This window comes from Lutra lutra, chromosome 1, assembly GCF_902655055.1.
Source record: "Lutra lutra chromosome 1, mLutLut1.2, whole genome shotgun sequence".
NCBI classification, from domain to species: domain Eukaryota; kingdom Metazoa; phylum Chordata; class Mammalia; order Carnivora; family Mustelidae; genus Lutra; species Lutra lutra.
In genome coordinates this window covers 67,204,336-67,223,189 of record NC_062278.1, presented here as the reverse complement: position 1 = coordinate 67,223,189, position 18,854 = coordinate 67,204,336, and the positions used below count along the sequence as shown (strand labels likewise).

General features: G+C 36.6%; 1 protein-coding gene across 3 annotated transcripts in view; it reads left to right on the top strand.

Annotated features, from left to right (window-relative positions):
* GSK3B (glycogen synthase kinase 3 beta) overlaps positions 1–18,854 on the top strand; it is a 222,505-nt gene that overhangs the window by 94,303 nt on the left and 109,348 nt on the right. For 2 of the 3 annotated variants that reach the window (XM_047725979.1, XM_047725988.1), the window contains exon 3: positions 16,808–16,891. The exons of the other annotated variant lie outside the window; for it this stretch is intronic. In XM_047725979.1, the coding sequence (XP_047581935.1) occupies positions 16,808–16,891 (84 nt within the window). The remainder of the gene's footprint in view (positions 1–16,807; positions 16,892–18,854) is intronic. 3 annotated transcript variants of the gene reach the window in all.

The window sequence follows — 18,854 nt, the reverse complement described above, 5'->3', positions numbered from 1 at the left end:
ACACACACTCTCTCTCTCTCTCTCTTTCTCTTCTTTTTTTTTTTTTGCTACTTCACAGGACAACTTTTATTTTTTTTATTTTTAATTTTTTTTAAAGATTTTTATTTATTTATTTGACAGACAGAGATCACAAGCAGGCAGAGAGGCAGGCAGAGAGAGAGGAGGAAGCAGGCTCTCTTTCTCTTTTAAGTAATCCAGAGTGGGGCTCAAACTCACAAGAGTCGCATGCTCTACTGGCGGAGCCAGGCATGTGACCTTTGGATATATTTTGAAGGTGGAACCAACAGTATTTCTTGACAGATTGAATGTGAGGTCAGAGAAAGAAGATTCAAGATTTCAAAATTTTTGACCTGCACAGTTGGAAGAGTCGAATGATCAATAATTGAGATATAGGATATGAGTGGAGCAGGTTTAAGGAAGATCAGGAGTTTAGCTCATGACATGTCAAATTGAGATGTATGTTAGAAGAACTGACATGTAGTTAGTTGACTGAAAGATTCTGGAGTACATAGGAGAGATCTAGTCTGGGGATATAAAACTGGGAGTCATCAGCCTTTAAAGTCCTGAGACTGGAAGAGATCATAGAGGTAATTGAAAAGAGGTGAGACCCCAAGTTCTGTCTATTCTGTTATTTAGAAAATAGAGAGATTAGAAAGAACTAGTAAAAGAAACAGTGAATTTAGCCAGGGAAGAAGGAAAAATTGTGGAGAAAGCATTTCATTTCATTTCATTTCTTTCTTTCTTTCTTTTTTTTTTTTTAAGAAAGCATTTCAAAGAGTGACCAACTCATGATCTCTTTTTGTGGAAATCATAATTTATAGCATATAGGCACAATCCCTATAGTAGCCTGGGTTGTATTCTGGTGGTATATAGGATGATATGTCTCCTTTCTAGTTTCTTCTTAGCGAGGAAGAGGGTGGTTTTTTTTTGTTTTTTTTTTTTTTTTTTTTTTTAGTTTTTGTTCATGTATTCAGAAAAGCTAATGGTCCCAGGGAGGAGTTGCTAGTTAATATGCAACTTACCATGGAAGCTTTCATGAAAAACCTTTTTAAATGTAATGAAGAAGTGTTCTTTATATTTTCAAAACTCTCACATCATTTTTTTAAAGATTTTTTTTTTTTAATTTAATTATTTGACAGAGAGTGAGTGTGCAAGCAGGGTAGCAGCAGAGGGAGAGGGAGAAGCAGGTTCCTCAGTGAGCAGGGAGCTAGATGCAGGGCTTGATCTCAGGACCCTGGGATCATGACCTGGGCTGAAGGCAGCCGCTTAATCGACTGAGCCACCCAGGTGCCCCCCACATCCTTTTCTTTTCCTTTTTTTTTTTGGATACCTCTAAAGGCACTTAACATTTTCTGTTATGTGGTATCATTATTTGATACTTGTGTACTTGTCTTATTTTGAATTGTAAGTGGTTTCAATACAGAAGTCCTGCTTTATTGTCACTGTATTCCTCAAGCATATAGTAATAAATGAAGTTGATGTAATTGACTTACATCTTGTTGTGATAGTTAAGAGTATGGGCTTAGGAATCTGACACACCTGGTTTAAATCTTGTCCCTGCTCTTTGACCGCAAATTTCTTAACCTCACTATGCCTTCACCCCCTTTCTAAGTGCGGATTGATACTGTTGCCTACTTAAATGGTTTATAGAGAGGATTAAATGAAGTCAGGAAGATAAAGCTCTTAGCAGGGTACCTTGCTCTTCATTTTCATTAATCCTGTAGTTGTTGGCACCATCACTGTTATGCTAATAATAATATTTCAATGATACAGGGTTGAAGCAGTGTTGCGTTTAGGTTAGATTTGACTTACATGCTCAGGCCTTTGAAAACTGAGCCTTTAAGAACCCTCATTTTTATATTTACATCACTGCATATTAGCTGGCTGGGAATAGAAGTCCTTTAGGCTCTCAGGCATCCTTTCTGTTGTTTCCCATTCCTTTTCCCTTTCTGTGCTGAGCAAGTTGTTTGTGGGACTGATTGGGAAAATTTGCATGCATGAATCCTGTTTATTATTCCTATAAATTTGGGATTTCTTTGTAGAAAATTTTAAGCTTGCCTGAGCAGTATGTATTTTATAACTATAATTCACAATTTAAGTTTTTACTTATATATTATCTAATTACAGTAATGTAAAAGAAAAATGTTATTGTGTATTTCCAGAACATTAGTTGATATTAGAAAGTCCACTCTGTATATGGTATATGTAAGAAATATATTATTTAATATATCAATGTATGTATAGTAAGTGCGAAAGAGATTGAATATATAAGGAACTTTCTGCCTTGGCTTCTAGAGCAGGAGATTACACACTGCGCCTGTTGCCTATTTTTGTAAATAAAGTTTTTATTGGAACATAGGCATGCCCATTCCTTTACATATTTTGTTGACTGCTTTTCCACCATAACTGTAGAGTTGAGTAATTGCACAGAAACTATGGCCTGCAAGCCAAAGTAGTTATAATCTGGCCCTTTATAGAAAATGTTTGTTGACCCTTATGCTAGGTTATTATTTTAGTGGCTCATCTTTTACATACTTGCTCATTCTCAGTTTCTCTTGTATGATTCTTTTTCATCTGTCTGCCTATATGTTGATATTCTTCAGGATCGTCTTGAGAATGTCTTACCTGTCTTGGGGCTTTTGTGACTTCACTGTCCAGATTATACTGCCTGACCAGTTTATTAGTGTCCTTTATAGACTTCTCTGCTGCTGGAGACCCTGGCTACTTCTTTTTCGTAATTTACAGGCAATTTTATCTATTCCTATGGTTTCAAGAACCATCTAGACCTCTTGCTAGAGGATAAGAGGAACGTATCCTATTGCTTTCTGGACTTTTCCATCTGTGTCCTTCAGTCATTTCAGTAAACATGTCCCAAACTAAACTCATTCCTTTCTTCTTCTAAAACAGCTTCCTAGGCCAGTGAACTCTACTGTCATGTTAATAGTCACATGAGTCAGAAGCTTGATAGTTATCACTCCCCCTCCTTTCAGTTACCAAACCTATAGCAGCAGGTGATCAAATAACTGTTGATCTGCCTCTCAGTTAATCTCTCATTCTGTTGCATGTTTTTTTACTTTTTCTACCTCAATGCAACTCCTGGTTTAATTTATCTTCTCTTCTTTAAAAAAAATTTTTTTTTCAGAACCAGTGATCTTCCCAAAACAAATCTCTTGCTTAGAACAGATCAGTGGTTCCTTATGACTTGTAGTATTTGGACTTCTTAGACTTTCCACCGCCCCTTTCCAGGATTTTTCAAGTTACTAATAAGCAAATTTTTCTTAGGTCCAATCCCCATTTACCTGTAGCACTTTCCAAGTGAGCTAGAGTTTCCACTTGTGTTGTAATTGTTGGGTTGGCTTACCCATTAGAATATGAAATATTTAAGGACTATGAATTTCTATACACTCAGAGTCCTGGCTCTGACACATAGTTGCCTTCAAAATAATTATTGTATACGTGGAGTTATTTTGAGATATTTTAGCCGATTGCAGGATCCAAATTTACTATGTAATCAAAGATTTAGAGAGGGATTAAACAATTTTTCAGTCCTAATGTGATTACAAAGGTTGGGTGATGGAACTCTGGATGATCCTTTTTTTAAAAAAAATATTTTATTTATTTATTTAGAGAGAGAGAGCATGTGCACACGAATAGAGAGTGTTGGGGAGGGAGAGACCCTTAAGCAGACTCTCCTGAGTGTGAGCCCGAACTGAGGCTTGATCTTACGACCCTGAGATAATGACCCAAGCCAAAACCAAGAGTCATTCTTTGAGCCAAAACCTTTGAAGTCAATGCTATTTTACTGTATTTTATGAAAGTGGAGCTTTCTATGGTAGGAAGGATCCAACAGAATGAAATTCGGTGAAGAAGAAAACATAATGATAGCCATAGGCTGCCTACCATACATCTACAGTATTATTACTTGCTGGTTGTTAATTCACCTGACAGTTAGCTTTTCCTTTAATGGACTTTATATAAGGGTGCGTTAAGTACCCTTTTGGGAATCCCTTGACTCAATGCTTTTTAGCTTCTGGAAGTTTTTGTTTTTGTTTTCCTCTTCTTTTGAAGTGTGATGTGTCAAATGATGTCGAAATGAACATAACCTCTGTCTATTTAGAAGATGATAAGGGCGCCTGGGTGGCTTATTGGGTTAAGCCTCCGCCTTCAGCTCAGGTCATGGTTTCAGGGTCCTGGGATCGAGCACCGCATTGGGCTCTCTGCTCAGCAGGGAGCCTGCTTCCCTCTCTCTCTCTGCCTGCCTCTCTGCCTACTTGTCAAATAAATAAGTAAAATCTCTCTGTCAAATAAATAAATAAATCTTAAAAAAAAAAAGGTGATATATGTTAATGACTATTGCTTAAACTTAAAGGATAATTTTTCCTTTAAATGTGGCTTTCAGGTTTTCTTATATGGGTGTGGTATTTATTCCATCTTGAGCAGTTACTTTATTTTTTTAGATGGGAATGGTAAATAAGAATTTAGTTTACCAATAACTCTTTATCTTTTTTTTTTTTAAAGATTTTATTTATTTATTTGACAGACAGAGATCACAAGTAGGCAGAGAGGCCGGCAGAGAGCGAGAGGAGGAAGCAGGCTCCCCGCTGAGCAGAGAGCCCGATGTGGGGCTCGATCCCAGGACCCTGGGATCATGACCTGAGCCGAAGGCAGAGGCTTTAACCCACTGAGCCACCCAGGCGCCCCTTATCTTTTCTATAGTGGGAAAAAATTGCCTTTATATAGACAGGTTATTTTTCTACAATGGATTTTAAGTTATTAACTATGATCCTATAGCAAGAAATACATTTTATATTGCAAACCAGTGCACAGAAAAATAATGGAAATAAGTTTGGTTAAAAAGTCCATAGTCCTATTATATTAAAGTTCTTATTCCCTTCTCTTCTCCTTACCACCCCGTTCTCAATCCTGATTGGCTGAACCCACAATTTGGAAAATACTGGTCTGTAGCAAGTTGTAAGATAGAAGCAGTTACTGAAACGGAATTTATTCTATGAAAGACAGTAACCAGAGTATTGAGAGCTCTGTGACTGATACAGGAAGATAGAAAATTCAGCTTTTCCTGTTAAGGCACTTATATAGTAAGTTAGTTGGACATGCGGGGTGTGTGTGTGTGTGTGTGTGTGTGTCTGTCTGTCTGTAGTCACTGTAATGTAATATCTGCTTTCTATAAGGTACTTTTTTGAAAAGTGTTCTTTTATATAACAGCCCTGAAATATAGTTTGCAAAAATAAAAAGAACCAAGAGAGTATATAATAAATTCCAAAATATTTCAAGGTGCAGCAGGAATTTAGAGATCAGAGATTAGTGAGTTGGAGCAGCTGGGGATGGCTTTGTGAAAGAGGTGGGAGTTAAATAGGAACTTTAAAGATGGGTAGAATGTGTGTAGGTGGGAGGGAGGGTATAAACATTCCAGTGATGGTGTAATCAGTGGCTTAGAATTGGAGATGAAATAATATGGTCAGAAAGAGTGAGAAGTGGCATCTAGTTGTGATCACATTGGTTATGAGTAGAAGATAGGATGAAGCTAGTAGGAAGGAACTAAAACATGAAGTGATTTAGACTTTATCTGGTAGGACATGGGAGAATCTCTAGCTCTCAGAATTTACTTTGCTAATAACATTACCACTCCAGGTATCTTTTGGTTGCTGTTTGCATGGTGTATCTTTTTCCATCCTTTTACTTTCAACCTGTTTGTGTCTTTGAATCTAAAGTATATTTACTGTAGAAAGAATGTAGCTGGAGTTTTCTTTCTTATCCAGTCTGACCATCTCTGCTCTTGATTGTGTGCTTAGTTAATTACATACTATGTAGTTTTTGTTAGGATTGGAATTACCTGTGCCATGGTCCTCTTTGTTCTGTTTCTCTCTCATGTTTTTGTTACTCTGTTTGCATGTATTGCCTTCATTTTTAAAGGTACCATTGTGGGTCCAGAGTTGATTTTTTTTTTTTTTTAAGCATTACAGAAATTATTTTCTTAGTGGTTACTTTCGGAATTACAGTGTACATTTCAGTTTATATGTCTGCTTCAGGTTACACTAGCTTAATTCCAGTAAAACATAGCACTCTTTCACCAGTACAGCTTCATTTTCCCATCCCTCTTTTCCTGCCATTATTGTCACGTGTGTTACATCTATTTATGTTATAAACCTAATCATACACTATTACTGTAATTGCTTTAATATATGTATTTAGTGAAATAAAGGGAAGAAAAGAAAAAATATATTTATAGTCTTTATATTTTCTTAATTATATTTACCATTTCTGGTGCTCTCATTTCTCCTTGTGGATCAAATTATTTCCTGATGTCATTTCTTTTCAGTCTGAGAAACTTGCATCAGTATTTCTTTTTTAAAAAGATTTTTATTTATTTATTTATTTATTTGACAGATGAGATCACAAGTAGGCAGAGAGGCAGGCAGAGAGAGAGAGAGAGGAGAAAGGAGAAGCAGGCCCCCTGCAGAGCAGAGAGCCCGATGTGGGGCTTGATCCCAGGACCCCTGGGATCATGACCTGAGCTGAAGGCAGAGGGTTTAACCCACTGAGCCACCCAGGTGCCCATGCATCAGTATTTCTTAAAGTCAGGTCTTCTACTGTAGAATATTTTCCACTTAAAAATAAATTGGGGGTGGGTTGCCTGGGTAGCTTGCTTGGTTAAACGTCTGCTTTCAGCCCATGTCACAATCCTGGGGTCCTGGGTTTGAGCCCTATGTTGTTGTACTCCTTGCTTACGGGGAGCCTACTTCTCCATTTCCCTCTGCCGCTCCCCTGCTTGTGCGTGCACTCTCTTTCTTTCTCTCTCTCTCAAATGAATACATAAAATCTTTAAAAAAAAATAAATCTGGGAATGTATTTTTTCTGTCATGTTTGAAGAATAATTTTTCTGTATGTAGCATTCTTGGTTGACAGGATTTTTAGTTTTTTTGTTTGTTTGTTTTTTTAAAGATTTTTATTCATTTGAGAGAGAGAGAGAGAGAGAGAGAGAGACAGCACAAGCAGGGGGAGAGGGAGAAGCAGAGTCCCTGCTGAGCTGGGAGTCTGACATGGGACTGGATCCCAGGACCTGGAGATGATGACCAGAGCCTAGGGCAGATGCTTTAACCATTTGAGCCACCCAAGTGCATCAGGATTTTTAAGTTTTATTTTATCTTATTTTTTTGCCTTCTGGCATTTATCAGTCTGATGATTAATCAGCTATTTATTGCATTATTTTTCCCATTTATGTTAGAAACCATTTTTTGTTACCGTTTTCATGATTTTTTTCTTTGTGGCTTCCGTTCAAAAGTAATGTGCCTAGATGTGAATCGCTTTGTATTTATCCTTTTGGGGTCCATTTAGCTTAGGGTTCATTAAGTTTTGTGGTCAGTAGGTTAGTGTTTTTCATAAATTTTGGGAGTTTTCAGCAGTTATTTCTTCAAATTTTTTTCTCCTCCTTTTTCTTTTTCTTTCTTTCTTTTTTTTTTTTTTTGATGTTGCCTTTATACATATGTTGGTAGGTGTGCTCATTATCCCATATGAGGCCTCTGAGGCCCTGTTCATTTTTCCACAGTCTTTTTTTTCCCTTTGTTCTTTGAATTGGATAATTTATTTCTTTGTTTTTAAGTTCACATATTTTTTTTAAAGATTATTTATTTATTTATTTGACAGAGATCACAAGTAGGCAGAGAGGCAGGCAGAGAAAGAGGGGGAAGCAGGCTCCCTGCTGAGCAGAGAGCCCGATGATGCAGGGCTTGATCCCAGGACCCTGGGATCAGGACCTGAGCTGAAGGTAGAGGCTTTAACCCACTGAGCTACCCAGGTGCCCATTGTTCACAGATTTTTTAAAAAATATCATCTCATATCTTGAATCTTTCACTTTGTTAAACTTTTCAACTCTAATGTTTCCAAGTTTTAAAAGTATTTAAAAGTATTTCTTTATTTGAAATATTCTACCTGTGTAATTATTGTATTTTTCTTTAATTTTTAATATATGATTTCCCTTAACTCTTTGAACATATTTATTCCATATTTTAAAAGTTTCCTGGCTTTATATTGATATAATTGATATATAACATTGTGTTTCAGGTGTACAGTATGTTCATTTGATGTATTTATATATTGCAAACTGATTACCGCCATACCATTAACATCACACCTTATAATTACCATTTCTTTTTGTGATGAGAACATGTAAGCAACTTTGCAACTTTGAAATGTAAGGTATGATGTTACTAACTGTATTCACCATGGTGTATAGGTGAGATTCTCAGGACTTATCCATGTTATAACTAGAAGTTTGTACTCTGACCAACATCTCTTTTCCCCTCTCTCCAGCCCCTGGTGACAACCCTTCTAGTATCTTTGTATGAGTTTGGGTTTTTAGATTCCACATATAAATGATATATAGCATTTGTCTTTCTTTTCTGATTTATTTCATTTAGCATAATGACCTCAAGGTCCATCCATGTTGCAAATGTCAGAATGTCCTTCTTCTGGCTGAATGATATTTCTATCTATCTATATCAGATTTTCTTTATCCATTCATCTGTTGATAGACACTTAGGTTGTTTCCCTGTCTTGGTTATTGTGAATGATGCTGCAGTGAATATGGGAGTACAGGTAACTCCTCAAAATAATGATTTAAGTGTAATTGCTGGATCACGGTAGTTCTATCTTTAATATTTTGAAGAACCCCCATACTGTTTTTCTTAGTAGCTGCATCAGTTTAATTTCCTACTACCAGTACACAAAGGTTCCCCTTTCTCTACATCCTCATCACCACTTTATCTCTTATCTTTTTGATGCTAGCCATTCTAACAGGTATGAAATGATATCTCATTTTGATTTTGATTTGCATTTCCCTGATGATTAGTGTTGTTGGACACTTTTTCATTACCTGCTGGCTATTTGTATGTGTTCTTAGGAAAAATGTCTATTTGGGTCTTTGCCCAGTTTTTAATTGGCTTGTTTGTTTTTGCTGTTGAGTTGTGTGAATTCTTTATATATTTTAGATATTAACCCCTATCTCATATATGATTTGAAAATATTTTCTCCCATTACATACTCCCATTACTGCCTTTCATTTTGTTGCTGATTTTATTTGCTATGCAAAAGCTTTTTAATTTGATGTAATTCCACTTATTTATTTTTGCTGTTGTTGCCTTTGCTTTTGCTGTCAAATTTAAAATAATTGTCAAGACCAGTGCCAGGAAGCTTACGGACTCCCTCTGTTTTCTTTTAGGAGTTTTGTGGTTTCAGGTCCTTATGTTTTTCAGTAGACTAGCTACTTTGTATTCTTGTCTGCTAAATCTAACAGCTGTGTCTACCCAGAGTCATTTTCTATTAGCTGCTTTTTTTTTTTTTTTTTTAAATCCAAGATTAGGGTCAGCTCTATCTGTTGTCTGTATGTCTCACATTTTCTTTTATCTTTTCTTCCTTTTAAAAAGAAATTAAATATTTTTACAGTTGGACATTTCAGATAATATATTGTAGCAACTCTGGAGTCTGATTTTTTTTTTTTAAATCTTAATAAAGGTGGTTATTTTGGGAGGTTCCTTTTTTTTTTCTTTTTTTGTAACTTACCTGCATCTAATCTGTAGAATCTTTTTACTTTTATAGTTTGAAATGCTTATATTCTGTGTTAATTTTTTAATTCTAATTTCAATTTTTTAGCCTGATATTTTTTGTAGCCTGACAATGTCTGTATATTTTAGTGGGCAGTCAGTTAATGGTTAGAGATTGTGCTCAAACATCTTAAGTTATAAGGCTTCCATCATTTTTTGATGATTCTGTACATGGGTGGGGGTGTCCATTTAAAATTTGGCCAGTTTTTTTTTTTTTTCTTTTTTAAAAGATTTTATTTACTTACTAGAGAAGAAGAGACACACACACACAACAAGCCGGGGAAGGAGGGAGAAGCAGACTCCCCGCTAAGCAGGGAGCCTGATGCGGGGCTCTATCCCAGGATCCTAGAATCAGGACCCAAGGCAAAGGCAGACACTTAAATGACTGAGCCATCCAGGTGCCCCAGAATTGGCCAGTTTTTAAGTTGGCCTCAGCTTTTACTTTGTCTGAGGCCCTGTTGGGTTTCCCCTGCATATGTGCACAACTTTTCAGTCAACCAGGGATATGTGGAGAGCTTATTTATCCCCTTTGTGCCTCTCATGTCCAGGATCTCCCTGTTAAATTTTTTAGTGTTCTGCCAAGTCTGTCATTTTCCCCAGCTGGGATTTTATCCTCAGGGTAATAGAGCTGTGAGCTTTCTCACTTTGTTTCCTATCAGATTTACCATTTTTACTGCCAGTGCCACTGGACATGGGTTTTTCTGTCTTTACTAAAGAATGGTAGCCCCCTCTCTAGGCAAAATTCCTGGTTCTCCTGCCCTGATAAAACTGCCTCAATCTCTGAGCTGGGCAGCATTGGTTGGAGATGGTAGCTTCCCCTGGCAAAAAGGTCACTGATCCCTACTGTCCTGCCTCCTGTGTCTAGCAGCTTTTTTTAAAAGAGTGAATGCTATGTGATATGTTGTTGCCTTTGATTTATTTCCAGAGCCTTGAAATGGTTGTTTCTACAGTGTAGTCCTTTTTTTTTTTTTTAAAGATTTATTTATTTATTTTGAGAGAGGGAGAGAGAGAGTGTCTGCTTGTGCGAGGGGGAGTGGGTGAGGGGCAGAGGGAGAGAGAGAATCTCAAGCAGACTCCCCGCTGAGTGAGGAGCCTTACCCAGAGCTGGATCTCAGGACCTCAGGATCTGAACTAAGAGTCAGATAACTTAACTGACTAAGCCACCCAGATACCCCTACAGTGCTGTCCTTTTATAGGGGTTCTAAGGGGGAACAGATTTGCCAATCTCTTTATTCCACTATAGCTGGAAATATTACCCTTTTGAAACTTCCTGACTTCTTACTCCTTTCCCCCATGTCTTCCAGGCCCACTTTAATTCACTCTAGTCAGACTTTTGTTAGTGCTGTTCTACTGAAGGCACTTTTATAAGAGTCACTGGCATTCTGCATTTACCCTTTCCAATTACCAGTCTTCTGTTTTCATCTCAGTCAACCTTTCATCAGCTTTCAACATAAATGGTCACTGCCTTTTTCTGAAAACATCTTTGTTTTGTTTTTATAATTTTTTAATTTTTTTATTAACATATAATATATTAGCCCCAGTGCTATGGGTCTGTGAATCACCAGGTTTACACACTTCACAGCACTCACCATAGCACATACCTTCCCCAATGTCCATAACCCCACCACCCTCTCCTGACCCCCCCTCCCCCTGGCAACCCTCAGTTTCGTGACATTAAGAGTCTCTTATGGTTTGTCTCCTCCCGATCCCATCTTGTTTCATTTATTCTTTTCCCACCCCCAAACCTCCCATGTTGCATCTCAACTTCCTCATATCAGGGAGATAATATGATAAATGTCTTTCTCTGACTTATTTTGCTGAGCATAATACCCTCTAGTTCCATCCACGTCGTCGCAAATGGCAAGATTTCATTTCTTTTGATGGCTGCATAGTATTCCATTGTATATATATACCACCTCTTCTTTATCCATTCATCTGTTGATGGACATCTAGGTTTTTTCCATAGTTTGGCTATTGTAGACATTGCTGCTATAAACATTTGGGTGCACGTGCCCCTTCAGATCACTACGTTTGTATCTTTAGGGTAAATACCCAGTAGTGCAATTGCTGGGTCATAGGGTAGCTCAATTTCAACTTTTTGAGGAACCTCCATGCTGTTTTCCAGAGTGGTTGCACCAGCTTGCATTCCCACCAACAGTGTAGGAGGGTTCCCCTCTCTCCGCATCCTCGCCAGCATCTGTCATTTCCTGACTTGTTCATTTTAGCCATTCTGACTGCTGTGAGGTGGTCTCTCATTGTGGTTTTGATTTGTATTTCTCTGATGCCAAGTGATGTGGAGTACTTTTTCATGTGTCTGTTGGCCATCTGGATGCCTTCTTTGCAGAAATGTCTGTTCATGTCCTCTGTCCATTTCTTGATTGGATTATTTGTTCTTTGGGTGTTGAGTTTGATAAGTTCTTTATAGATTTTGGATATTATACCTTTATCTGGTATGTCATTTGCAAATACCTTCTCCCATTCTGTCAGTTGTCTTTTGGTTTTGTTAACTGTTTCCTTTGCTGTGCAAAAGCTTTTGATCTGGATAAAGTCCCAATAGTTCATTTTTGCCCTTGCTTCCCTTGCCTTTGGCGATAGTCCTAGGTAGAAGTTGCTGCGGCTGAGGTCGAAGAGGTTGCTGCCTGTGTTCTCCTCAAGGATTTTGATGGATTCCTTTCTCACATTGAGGTCCTTCATCCTTTTTGAGTCTATTTTCATGTGTGGTATAAGGAAATGGTCCAATTTCATTTTTCTGCATGTGGCTGTCCAATTTTCCCAACACCATTTGTTGAAGAGGCTGTCTTTTTTCCATTGGACATTCTTTCTTGCTTTGTTGAAGATTAGTTGACCGTAGAGTTCAGGGTCTATTTCTGGGCTCTCTGTTCGATTCCATTGATCTATGTGTCTGTTTTTGTGCCAGGACCATCCTATCTTGATGACAGCTTTATAATAGAGCTTGAAGTCTGGAATTGTGATGCCACCAACTTTGGCTATTCGAGGTCTTTTCTGGTTCCATATAAATTTTAGGATTATTTGTTCCATTTCTTTGAAAAAAAAAAAAAGGATGGGATTTTGATAGGGATTGCATTAAATGTGTAGATTGCTTTAGGTAGCATAGACATTTTCATAATATTTGTTCTTCCAATCCAGGAGCATGGAACATTTTCCATTTCTTTGTGTCTTCCTTAATGTCTTTCATGAGTACTTTATAGTTTTCTGAGTATAGATTCTTTGCCTCTTTGGTTAGGTTTATTCCTAGATATCTTATGGTTTGGGGTGCAATTGTAAATGGGATTGACTCCTTTATTTCTCTTTTTTCTGTCTTGTTATTGGTGTAGAGAAATGCAACTGATTTCTGTGCATTGATTTTATATCCTGACACTTTACTGAATTCCTGTGTAATTTCTAGTAGATTTGGAGTGGAGTCTTTTGGGTTTTCCACATATAGTATCATACCATCTGCAAAGAGTGATAGTTTGACTTCTATGCTGATTAGGATGCCTTTAATTTCTTTTTATTGTCTGATTGCTGAGGCTAGGACTTCTAGTACTATGTTGAATAGCAGTGGTGATAATGGACATCCCTGACGTGTTCCTGACCTTAGCAGAAAAGTTCTCAGTTTCTCCATTAAGAATGATATTTGCAGTGGCTTTCTGAAAATGTTTTTTAATTTGCTTGAAAGATAACATTCTCTCCTGTTTTTCATCCTACTTCATTACTTCTCCATGTGATCTGCTCCTTCTCATACCTCTGAATATTTATTTATGTATTCTAATCTAAATATCTTCCCTAGTTGATACCATTGGGTTCCCTTGCTTTAAGTTCCCACCACCACCTTTTTAAAAAAGATTTTATTTATTTGTTTGACAGAGAGAGAGACAGCAAGAGAGGGAGTGGAAGATGGAGAACCAGGCTTTCCACTGAGTAGGGAACCTGATGCAGGGCTCAGTCCCAGGACCCTGGGATCATGACCCAAGCTGAAGGCAGACGCTTAATGACTGAGCCATCCATGTTACCCTTAAGTTCCCTTTTTGAAGATGACTCCCAGATGCATATTTCTGGCTTCAACTTCTTCTTCCTTGAGCCTCACACTCAATTTTCACTTGGATGGCCAGTAAACATTTCAAACTTAATAGATGGAAAACAGAACTCTTGAACCACTTTCTCCATCAAATTTATTCTCTTTGGTTTTTAGAATGATCCTTTAAAAAGGGTAAATCAGATTATGTCATTTTCCTGATCAAAATGACTTTGGCTTTCCTTTACATTTAATATGAAACTCAGTTTCTTACTGTGATGAAAAGAGTTTATAGACATACCCCCTGCCTACCTTCTCTGAACTTCTTTTCCTTTACTCAATCACATTACTCTTCTAGCTATTTCTTGATATTACCTATCCACCTCTTTTTACATTTGGAGGTTCCTATAAACTACAGTGCTCTTCTCACATATCTTCACGTGGTTATTATCATATCATTCAGGTTTGTGTTTAGATCTTACCCCTTTATGAGGTGTGTTCTGACTTCCTTATCCAAAATACAGCTCCTTGTCTATATCATGCTCTGTCTCCTTAAGCTATGTGAAAAAAGATTCCTTCTTCCTCACTCTCCTCCATAGACTGTAAGTTTCATGAAGGTAGGAAGTTGGTCTTGTTCACAGCCATATCCTTAACATTACGAAAAATGCCCAGTATAGGTGCCCAGTATTTGTAGAATAAAAGTGTTTTGTTTAGAATTAGTATGTCATTAGTGAATTAATAAAGAATGACTAAGTAGCAATGGCTAGGCTTGTGATAGTTGTATATTTAAATGCATTCAGGCATTAACTTTGTTTGCCCAGTGTTGATATGATTAATACTTATAAATGTTGCTCTATGAAATTTATATTTTAGACCTGTTAGGGAATTTGAAAATGAGAAAATTTAAGACTTTAAAAGGGAATAGAATATATCAAAAGAGTAAGGGTGGATGAATATTTAGGTCCATGTATTTGCTTCACTTATGCATTCTTTCTGGTAAAAGATGGTATGCATAAACTTACACAGCTTCTGTTATCTGAGATTTAATAGTTCTCTTTTATAACTTGGTTAATGAGTCTGGAAAATGGCTTATTTTAACATAGTTTGCTATGTTGAAAAACAATCTTAAAAACCATCTTAATCTTAATATCTTGAGAGTCTTAGCTTACTAGCAGTTATTCCACAAAACTAGCTATATAGATGTGAACTGGCAAAGTATAGATATACTTCCCAACTCAGCATCAGTTTAAAATGCAAACAGACCCAGTTTTTAAATTGATGAAGTTTGTGTTCTGTCACAATTAAAACTTAGAATGTGACTTCTGTTATCTTTGTTAAAGTAATTATACTGTACTGAGTTTTTTTGTTTATTGCTTCAGCTATAGACATTTTATAACAAGTCATGGGATGAAAGATTGATGTTCTATAAAATAAATTTTTTCTTATTTTTTAAAAAAGATTTATTTGTTTATTTGAAAGAGAGCACAAGTGGAGGGAAGGGGAGAGGGAGAGAGAGAATCCTTAGGTAGCCTCCCCACTGAGTGTGGAGACTGACATGGGGCTCCATCCCAGGACTCTGAGATTGTGACCTGAGCTGATATCAAGAGTCAACTGCTTAACCAACTCAGCCACCCAGGTTCACCTATAAAAGAATTTCAAATATCACTGTACATGAACCCAGCTCTCACAGCCAATTTAAAGGGATAGAGGAGAGTCCCTTCGAGTTTCCAATTTTCCCGAGATGACATGCTAGAATAATCGTAGAGCCAGTTGGAAGTTTCTAGAGGAGGATAAACATTTGCATATTTCTGGTATCATCTTCTAAGAACTGGAACCCACTCTGCTGTAGGACAGTTCTGCTTATTAAGCTCCTCATCTGCTGTGCAATCCCCCACCCCTCTTTTTTTGGAGGGGGGCGGCTTCTTCATAAAGAATTTTTCCTTCCAGATTCCCATGTATATTACTGTATGTTTTTTAGCTCTCCCAAAATTGTAATTTTATATTTCCTGTGCATATAGCCAGTACTTTGTAATATTTTTTCTGTGTTATGTAATTTGGCCTTTATTTATTAGACTTCTGATAGCCAAGTATATTTTTGGAATTTATCTTCTTTGTTAATATATACTCTTCACATTTATTACTGCAAAGGAAGGCATCATATTTAATGCTTTATTTTCATGAAGAATGAACATAACTTTGAAATTCCCCAAAGGAAAAAATTATTTGTGTGGTCTATAAATTTATCAGGACTGTACAATTTCTAGCATGCATATTTTAACTTAGCAACTAGCCCTTCTTTTGGGCTCTCGGATTTTTTTTTTTTTTAAACTGTATCTTGGAAGATAGTAGGGCTTGTAAGAGCTCTTTGTACCCAAATTCACTTCTTTAGTGAGAAGTTTGATTTTTATTATAGTTGTAGAAGATTACAGTAGTGGTAGCTTATTCCATCTATCTCTTAACATCCTGTACACACTGCTTCTCAAGCTATTATAGGTGAAATACTAATTTTAAAAATTTCCAGTTCATCAAAGACTGATATTTTTGTAAAATACAGTACAAATCAGTTACTAGAAAAGTGGAATTAAAAAAATACAAAGTATAGGCCCCAATCTTTATTATAAGATTCACAGATACGAAATTATTATATCAAATTTCTATAAAACATTCTAAGCACTTATTCTCAATTCTGTGTTTGTCTTATTTCAGAGTAGTAGAAAGTAGTAGACTAATAACATAGGCTAGTGAAAAACAGGTTGCAGGTCAGCATTGGTCTATAGACCATATTTTTATTTTGTTTAAAATTTGTTATCTTTTTACTTTTAAAAAATTTTAACTGAAGTATAGCTGGCATATAATATTAAGTTTAGGTGTACAATGTAGTGCTTCAGTGGTTATGAAATTCTCACCATGATAAGTGTATTACTGTATTATAGACTATATTCCTTATGCCCTACTTTTCATCCCCATGACTTATTTATTTTACAGTGTGCAGTTTGTACCTCTCATTCCCCTTCACCTATTTTGTCCAGGCCCCCACCCCCTAGACCATACTTTTTAGTAACATATCCATAGCCTGCTCTTTGTAGTGTTTAATGTTATGAGTTCTTCAAATTTTAGTCAATATGGTTAATAGTATTTATCCTTTAAAAAATATTTTCATGTGTTTCCTTTTCAGAACCGTGAGCTCCAAATCATGAGAAAGCTAGATCACTGTAACATAGTCCGATTGCGTTATTTCTTCTACTCAAGTGGTGAGAAGGTAGGTCTTGCAGAAAGTGTGTACTGAATATTATGATAGACTTGTTATTATTCTAAAATTAGTCATCGTTCTCTACTACATCTCCCACCCTAGCCCAACTAGCAGAACAGTTTTGCTAATTGAACGGAAGAATTCTAAAACACAGGCCCTAGTGATTCTGAACTTAAGATATAATCATTGAATATCATTAGTCATATCAGAAATTATTTATGAAATAAAAAAGGGAATGGATTTTTAAGAATTTTCTTTTTTAGAATATTTTTCTTTAGTTCTATATATATATGTATATATATCTTAAACTTTCTGTGTTCCTTAGGTGCTTCTGGAGCCCCGTGATAGTTCCACCTGTTTATTAGGGGGGGGAAATTATGTCATTTTAAGTGGAAGTATTGGAGGAAAAGGGGAAACAGGAAGACTTTGGTAGGACTAGAATGAGACTTAAACACTGGGAGGCAAGTTTAACCTATCTTTGGTGAGGAAAAAGTTAGAAAGGTGTAATACTACAAAGCTTGTTGTAAGTGGCCACTATTTATGATCACATTTAATTTTGTGAAAGCGAAGGATAATTAAAGGAGACTTTGTGCTGTGCATCCCTGACCCTTTGGGTCTTTCTGTTCATATAATGACAGTAACTATAACTAACATCATTGTGCTTACTGGAGTTTGGAAGCACTGAAAATCAGTTTCTTCTGTTACTTGCTTAATTCTGTCTGTTCACTCTCTCTTCTACCCAGATTCAGTATTTTCCTTACTTTCTACTTCACTGGTTTGGGTTGAGAGGGCGGGACAAATAATAAACTACTTAATTTTTTTTGGCTAAACAAATATGACTTTGGAGAAGACCAATTGATATTTTGGACCTTAGATTTCTGGTATATACTGTCTAAAGTTCCTAGATCCGTAATTCCTCTTGATTTCTTTTTTTTTTTTTTTTAAAGATTTTATTTATTTATTTGACAGAGATCACAAGTAGGCAGAGAGGCAGGCAGAGAGAGAGGAAGGGAAGCAGGCTCCCCGCTGAGCAGAGAGCCCGATGCGGGACTCGATCCCAGGACCCTGAGACCACGACCTGAGCCGAAGGCAGCGGCTTAACCCACTGAGCCACCCAGGCGCCCCTCCTCTTGATTTCTAAGCACAGTATTTTTTTTACTTCATATAACTATTTAACTATTTCCCAGTGTACCAGTGTTTAACCATTTTCCATTAAGTTTTATTTAGATTATTTCCTTAGAAGTTCTTTTTTTCATGTCAAAGCCTGTAATATGGGAATGTTCCTTTGTGTTAAGCTACAATTGTGATATACCTCCTGTGGATACATAAATGTTAAATATTTGAATGTGTTTGTGTCAGTGTCAGTCATAGCTAATGTTTTAGCAACCATAATTAGCAAATTGTCTCCTTAGTGACTGTTGTTTCTCAGGTGCTTATTTAAGGGAGTGTAAGCCCTTGTAAGTATTTGAGCCCTTTTGTTTCTAAAGCCAGTTAGAGGTTCATGCTACCTTTTTTTTTTTAACCTAGCAAACTGCCTGTTATGTCTTTAATCTTATCTATTCTGACATCTTTACTTTTTCCTGTCCCTTCCCAAATAAAATTATGGACCATCTGTTATGTTCACAGCACTCTTATAATGGAATTTTGCGTCCTCATGACTTTTGTTATTAGATGCTAGACATTATAATACCCCAGGGAGGAAGTAAAGTAAAGTAAAGGTCAGAATTATTTGTTCCATGAACCACTAGATTACATGGAGGTTGGTTTGCAAAGGACTCCCTACAAAGCCCCTAAACATTTTCTCATGATTACTTTATTTATATAGCTTTCCCTATACAGCAGACACTGTGTTTAGTATTTTACAAATATTAACTCATTTAATGCTTACGAAAATAAAGAGCAGAAAAGGAAGAATGTCAAACTTTTAAATATAAGGCTCTATTTGTGGCAGCATCAAAAGCTTGACCTATCT